The sequence below is a fragment of the Sinocyclocheilus grahami genome, unplaced genomic scaffold (genome assembly GCF_001515645.1).
Source record: "Sinocyclocheilus grahami isolate Dianchi unplaced genomic scaffold, SAMN03320097.WGS_v1.1 scaffold194.1, whole genome shotgun sequence".
Taxonomy (NCBI): domain Eukaryota; kingdom Metazoa; phylum Chordata; class Actinopteri; order Cypriniformes; family Cyprinidae; genus Sinocyclocheilus; species Sinocyclocheilus grahami.
The window spans coordinates 1,156,921-1,164,898 of NW_015505373.1; the positions used below are offsets into that span (position 1 = coordinate 1,156,921).

The window sequence follows — 7,978 nt, forward strand, 5'->3', positions numbered from 1 at the left end:
TCACATATCACCTGGACTACTACTACATTTGAAAGATAAATATGGTACTTTTCACTCCACTACATTTCTATCAAGGTCATCGAAGCAGAAAGTCGTTACTATGTAGCAGCTTTGAAAGTCAGTGGGTGATTTTTTTTCTTCTCTAAAACGTGACTTTTTTTAGACAGTCTATCAGTAAGTAGATCACTAATCACAATCACTCTTCTAGGGCTACATGAAATGATTTCCCAGCATTTTTTGGACACTGACCAGCTGCAAATGTGATATTTATTTACAACAATTCAATAATAAGAAGTTAATATTATGGTATATATTAGGCACAATATTGTCTTATTTTGCTAAATTGTGTAAATTAAAATATTACCTATAAAGCCACAGAAAAACTGTTGTGCATCTCCTAACAAAACACAATAGGTGTTTGACGAAGCAGCACTGCACAGACGTTCTGTATACGACATTAAATTACAGCAAGAGTGATTAGAGAGCATTTTTGAAACGTCTGTTTTTATTTCAAATCTGTTGCTGTTTTGCTTTTTTGTTAAAGCAGTGTTGCTGTTGTAAAGTTATAAAGCTACAGTTGTGTTGCTGGGTTTTAAAACAGGTTACATTTTTTTCCTTAGTCTGTATTTACAGCAATCTCACTGTCCACTCGGTTCTAATGTGGATGAATGGTGCACGTAGATGTGTGCACACACAGCCAGAGCTGTGAGAGATTGTGGGGGTGGGTAGGGGTGTTAAATCATTTTTGTATAGGTTTTTAAAATTCTAAAATTTCTTTAATTCAAAGATACCACAAGCTAGTCAGTGTATTCAGTAGGCGTAATGCATTGTAAGTTGCTTCAGAGAAGGTAATGCAAGCATTGCATACAGCAATAATAAAACTGCGTTGTGCGTTGACATAAAAAGGAAATGTACTTTTAAAAGCAAGTACTTCTGTACTTTTGCCCAAGTAAAAATCTGTCTTTACAACTTTCACTTGTAATGGAGCAGTATCCATAATGGAGTTGTGTACTTTATCCACACAACTATTCTCTGATTCGCTCCCCTGCTCTAGCAGGTTTACTAATCAAGCCACCTATAAACCTGATATTGTATATTATGAATATAGTTGGCTCTAAATTGCTAAAGTTTATTTACTGTAAGTCGCTTTTAAGCTAAATGCATAAATGTAAAGTGTCATGGTTTCTCAGCAGTTGGCACATCTATGATCTCTAGAAAGAAATAATTATTTTTGAGGGTTCTCCTAAAACAACTTTCTACATTATGCAACAGTGTTATTACCTGATACAGTTTTACTGTAGGTTCTAATGAATATTTATAACATTTATCTCACAAGATTACGCAGTCATAGCATTACGCGTTGTTACACGATACGTTATTTTAATTTAATAATGTAATAAATGTATGAGCCTAAACATTACACTGTCACAATGTGACATTTTTTGAGAAAACATTATGAACACTACATATGACTTATTACATTATGAGATGCTACAATGCCACCGTTGCTCAGCCAATCCGATTCCAGGACTAGAACTGCTGTATAAAACTTTAAAGATAAAGAACAACTTTTCAATACATATGTGACCCTGGAGCACAAAAGCAGTCTTAAGTCGCTGGGGTATATTTGTAGCAATAGCCGAAAATACATTGTATGGGTCAAAATGATTGATTTTTCTTTGATGCCAAAAATCATTAGGATATTAAGTAAAGATCATGTTCCATGAAGATACTTTGTAAATTTTCTACTGTAAATATATCAAAACTAAATTTTTGATAAGTAATATGCATTGCTAAGAACTTCATTTGGACAATTTTAAAGATGATTTTCTCAATATTTAGATTTTTTTGCACCCTCAGATTCCAGATTTTCAAATAGTTGTATCTCGACCAGATATTGTCCGATCCTAACAAACCATACATCAATGGAAAGCTTATTTATTCAGCTTTCATATGATGTATAAATCTCAATTTCAAAAAATTGACCCTTGTGACTGGTTTTGTGCTGCAGGGTCACATATTACTATTGTAAGAAACAATTTACATTAACTGTTAGAATGCATGTTTTTTTCCTGGTTAGAGTGGAGAAAATTGAAAAGGATACAAAAAAATGCTTAATTTTTAAGAAAAACTGCCACTGTTTATTCATAAACGTCTACTATGGTTATTATTATCATCCTAAACAAATTATTTGCAAGATGATTGTTCAAGCTTTACATTGTTTATATCATTACACTGCCAGATTGACATCCCCAAACATAAGAAGGAAACAGATTAGATCCATGAAGGCATGGCTCGTGTCGTCTGGGATCACCAGACAAAGGCGGCCCGCTCACGGAGCATCCGCACACCGAAGCGCTGCCACTCTCGCTGGTGAATCCAGAGCTCCTGAGTGGTGTCCAAACACGCCAGCACTGCTCCACCCTTCCACGCTATCACACGAGGATCCATGTCCTGTGCGGGAATAGTCTGTTAACTATCACAATGCAGCAAGTCACACTACACTAGTCAGTGACTCCTGAGTAACTCTTATTCATACTTAAACGTGCATGTAAAATTCACACTAGAGGCTTAGTAACCACTAGCCAGTAGGTCACAGCAGGTACAGTAAGAAATGTAGTGTAGTTCTTCAGTTTGTCACTGATCAGATTTGTCATTTTCAGTTCCGCCTCCAACATATAAACAGAAAAAGTTTCAGTTACTTGCACAGACGACCGTTTCACTTCCTAAGTTCTCGATATATGGTCAGGAGTCATGGCTTTTAATTTTGTGTTTTTGCTAAATATGCCCTTTTTTTTTGGTCTCAAAAATAGGCAGCCACTGACTTGCATTTAATGAATCACCAAGGACCACAGTTTCAGCTCAAAATCTTCATTAGTTCTACTGAAGAAAAAAAAAAGTCACACACATATTAGATGGCCTGAGAGGGAGTAAATTAATGGCAAATTAAAAATTTTGGGTGAATTATCCCTTCAAATATGCATGCATATTTATTCTCAGTAAAAATGGTTTTGGAACAAATACGATTAGCAAAGTTTTAATTAAATGACATCTGTAAAGAACATAACATCAGCTTAACTAAGACAAACACGGAATACATTTGAGAAGAAAAAATCATTGCAATGTGTCTCTTCCTCACAGTGCTTTCTATGACCATGAAAGCACTTCAGTCACTATTTACAAAGACACTTTTCTGCTTTTATTTAAAGCAAAGTCATCAATAGCTTCTTTTAAATTCTGCTCTCACACACATATCGGTTTTCCTACACACCTTTGGTCGTGTGATGACATCGACGTTCTCCACCAGACGACGGAAAGATGGAGGCATCTTATGGAGGACGCGATGCTGCAGAAACTCTTGTGCTCCGAGAAACAGCAGCCCGCCACCAACTACCAGAATACAGCTGTACATCTTACGCTTCGTTTCATCTGAGGCTGTGGAAATAGACCCATAAACACATGCTGGAAGGCTTCAGTACCAAAATATACAAATATAATAAGGTAAGAAATGTTTGAAATCAAATTTGTGACCCTGCAGCACAAAAGCAGTCATAAGCAGCATATGTATATTTGTAGCAATAGCCAACAATACATTGTATGGGTCAAAATTATAATTTTTTCCTTTATGCCAAAAATCATTAGGATATAAAGTAAAGATCATGTTCCATTAAGATATTTTGTACATTTCCTACTGTAAATATATCAAAACCTAATTTTTGATTAGTAATATGCATTGCTAAGAACTTAATTTGAACAACTTTAAAGGAGATTTTCTCAATATTTAGATTTTTTTTGCACCCTCAGATTCCAGATTTTCAAATAGTTGTATCTCGGTCAAATATTGTCCAAACCATACATCAACGGAAAGCTTATTTATTCAGCTTCCGAAAATCTCATGTCATGTTTCAAACCAAAAGTATTTCTGTGGCAAGGGGTTCCGACAGAATAATTTCCCTTTGCTGCACCTTGTAAATATGCAGAATATTTTGCTTTGTAGAAAGCAAACAGAAAAACCCAGATTCACATTTCATCAGCTTGCTTTTGGGACCTTGTGCTAGATTCTTCAGTTCTGCTTCACTGTCCTGATGAGTTTCGCTACAACTCTGATCAAACTCACCTGTCTGTAATTCTCTGAAGAGCTTTATTAAGCTGAAGCTAAACTCTTTATGCACATTATCGTCCAATGTGGAGTGACTGTAATCTATCATCTTCTTCAACACAACGTTTCCTTCCCTGTACAAATTCACTTTAATCATTGAAAAACACAGAAACCACCTGTTTTCTATACTGTTTCTTGCTCCGCTTCAACTTGTTCTCTTATCTTTCATATCTGAACATTTATATAGGAATTTATAAGAGAACAACACTTTTACAAGAATTATTACACCACTCAGTCCATAGTATGACCCAAGTTAGAGATGGCTGAAATTATATTACGTAATATTTTTTTAATAGCACGGCAAACTTTAAGCTTTAATTAGGGGGTCAGATTTGCCCCCAGGTTTTTGGGAGATTCAGCCATGTGTTGGTAAAGTCAGTATTTACCGCAGGAGTCGATGCTGTGTAAGATGGCTTTATCCACGCCAAGTGCTTTTCCCTCAAACTGAGTCATGGCCGTCTTCCTGGACAACAGAGCTGAAGATGTTTCTTCTGCATCCGCCCCACCGATGAGGCACTCCGCTTGAGCGTGACCCAAATCCAAATCCTGAGTCAGATTTCCCTTCTCCGATGGCTCGCACATGTTGGATTCCCCCTCAAACCCAGCAGGCTTAGGGAATAATTTGCGATCTGTCGTGGCTTTAGAAGACTGTGTGTGAGAGAGAAACATGCGGAGATTACACACCTCGATTCCTCATCCTGTTCGGTTTGAACACACTAGTTCACACGGAAATGAAAATTAGCTAAAAATGCACTCATCCTCAGGCCGTCCAAGATGTACCAGTCCATCAGTGAACATCTGGAGAAGACAAACGCTGGGTGTTTGTAAGAAACCAATCTATCATTAAAATGTTTTTACCTTCAAACTGTCACTTCTGGCTAAAATATGAGTCCATAATCCATAAAAAAAAAAAAGAAAGTCCATAAAAAAACACTTGCTTCGTTTACTGCATTACACTGACTGGGACTTGTCACAGCACTTACATATTGTTGCTCTTATGTTGGTTTGATTGCTTCTATTGTCCTCATTTGTAAGTTGATTTGGATAAAAGCGTCTGCTAAATGACTAAATGTAAATGTAATCCATAATAACGCTTCCTCCAGTGAAAAAGTCCATCACCTTTTGTCCTCTCACATCAACACAGTGCTTGATCTGTGCAGATTTATCTCCCGATTCAGATGAGACTTTTTATTATGGATGCCAACGGTTTGAAAAACAACTTAATGAATTTGTTTTTTACAAACACGCTGGTTTGGTCTTCTCCAGATGTTCACTGATGGACTGGAGTGGTGTGGATTACTTGTGGATTATTGAGATGTTTTTTCCAGATGTTTGGACTCTCATTCTGACGGCACCCATTCACTGCAGAGCATCCATTGCTGAGACACTGATGCAATGCTACATTTCTCCACATCTGAGCCCATGAACAAACTGGTTGCATGTTTGCTGTTGTGCATTAGTGGCCACAGTGCAGTGAAATGACATGCTGCGTAAGTATCGTGCTTTTGCACTGCCCGTAGAAGCTCGGGAACTGTAGAGAGTTGTACCTGGTCTTGTTTGCTCTGTGTGGTCAGGAGGAAGTGCTCATCATGTGGATCCTCTGCGTCTCCTTGAGAGCGATGCAGAAGCGATGTCATCTTCTGCCCCACTATCCCAAACGCAGCAGGGTAGAATAATGCCATGGGAGCCTATCAAACAAACAGAACAATGCAGCTGTCAATTAGCAGACAAGCGCTAAACCACCACGATCCGGTCCGTCTCTACCTGGAGTTTCTCATCTCCTAATCGTAGCTGATACAGCAGCACTGGGGAATCAGGGAAACGTGTGCGAAACTCGTGATCCTGCAGCCCAGAAATATCCTGCACAGAAATCAATAATACATCAGATTACAAAGCATAATATGCATATAATATAATATGATGTAAATACTGAACACACAGACATATATTCATTTATATTTATACAAGACCCAATTCCATGTGTTTTTTTTTCCACTAACTGAACTAGTCTTGGGATTGTTTTGTCTTATGACTTGTGGGTATATGTTTCACTGTAGTATACATTTTATTTCACAATAACAATATATATCTCTATACAGCTATTTTTATTTTATTTTATTTTAGTTATTAAAAAAAAGAAGAAAAAAAGAAAATTACAAACACAATAGAACAAATAAATATGAAATAAGCGTATAATTTATTCAGCTACTGTAGGCTAGGTTTATTTAACATGCAGTAAGAATAAAGTGTATAAATAAAAGACTAGTCTTCACTGTATCAATCCAAAAACTGTAAAGATCCAAAAGCGATTCAGTCAAGCGCAGTGACTGATTAACATTAATAACGACAGACAGAAACAGCTAAATTAGACTGCTGTCCCTTTAAGACCAACTACACGGATCCAACACACTGATACAATTTCATATGAATTTCACCCAACTGTTTACGTTTATTTAACACATAACCGACTGTGTTTACGTGAATACTCCAGTCCACACAACGGGCATTTTGACATAATTGTGTGCGTATTTGACCATTCAAGCACAACAAAACACTAAAGAGAGAGGGGCTCTCAGTGCGCGCGCTTCGGCTGTGTGTCAGTCGGCGCAAACACTGCATTGAATTCTTTTTCTCTGCTTATTGCACTTAATAACTCTATCAAGAGCGTCCCACTCTTTATTTTCTCATTCATGCATGTTTCCTTACTCAAAGGTGTATATAACTTTTAAGTAATATTATGTTACGCAGATATTTTTGCATACCGCGAAATACTACATGATTCAACAAAATCTCTAACGATAGACACTTTATTCCGCTGTAACGATATACACCGTCATACCACCCAGCCCTAGTGAATACTGACAAACGGCTGATTATTTTGTTCAGCTCCATGTGCGCGGAGGTCACCTGATCCAGATGGCAGAAGGACTCTTTGAGCTGCTGCAGTAACATACAGTCCAGTTTGCTGCTGAGTTGACATTCTCTATAGGGAAATCCAGCTCTCTGCATGAGCCAGAAAAAACACCGCGTCACATCCGAGCCTCCGTACGCAAGACACAACCTGCACAAAAAAACACATGCATTCAACAGAGACGGCACACGAGCTCAAAGTATTCTTGATTGTGTTTACTGTGCTGCATGACAGAAGAACACATCAGTAAGAGATCATGAGAGCGTTACACAGGTTTGCCAACTTCAGAAAAAGGAAAATACAGGACAATCATGGTTTTTCATAGAAAAATAAGGGACATACAGTGGTGTGAAAAAGTGTTGGCCCCCTTCCTGATTTCTTATTTTTTTGCATGTTTGTCACACTTTAATGTTTCAGATCATCAAACAAATTTAAATATTAGTAAAAGATAACAAGTGAACACAACATGCAGTTTTTAAATGAAGGTTTTTATTATAAAGGAAAACAAAACCCAAAACTACATGGCCCTGTGTGAAGAAGTGTTTGCCCTCTAAACCTAATAACTGGTTGGGCCACCCTTAGCAGCAACAACTGCAATCAAGCATTTGCGATAACTTGCAATGAGTCTGTTACAGTGCTGTGGAGGAATTTTGGTCCACTCATCTATGCAGAATTGTTGTAATTCAGCCACATTGGAGGGTTTTCGAGCATGAACCGCCTTTTTAAGGTCATGCCACAGCATCTCAATAGGATTCAGGTCAGGACTTTGACTAGGCCACTCCAAAGTCTTCATTTTGTTTTTCTTCAGCCATTCAGAGGTGGACTTGCTGGTGTGTTTTGGATCATTGTCCTGCTGCAGAACCCAAGTTCGCTTCAGCTTGAGATCACGAACAGATGGCCGGACATTC

General features: G+C 37.7%; 1 protein-coding gene across 1 annotated transcript in view; it reads right to left on the minus strand.

Annotated features, from left to right (window-relative positions):
- Window positions 1-2,125: 2,125 nt before the first annotated feature.
- actr8 (actin related protein 8) overlaps window positions 2,126-7,978 on the minus strand; it is an 18,838-nt gene continuing 12,985 nt past the window's right edge. Inside the window, exons 8-13 of the mRNA XM_016285219.1 lie at window positions 7,067-7,220; window positions 5,924-6,019; window positions 5,707-5,847; window positions 4,546-4,807; window positions 3,272-3,435; window positions 2,126-2,454 (exon numbers count right to left, since the gene is read on the minus strand). Coding sequence (XP_016140705.1) covers window positions 2,311-2,454; window positions 3,272-3,435; window positions 4,546-4,807; window positions 5,707-5,847; window positions 5,924-6,019; window positions 7,067-7,220 — 961 coding nt within the window. The 3' untranslated portion in view covers window positions 2,126-2,310. The remainder of the gene's footprint in view (window positions 2,455-3,271; window positions 3,436-4,545; window positions 4,808-5,706; window positions 5,848-5,923; window positions 6,020-7,066; window positions 7,221-7,978) is intronic.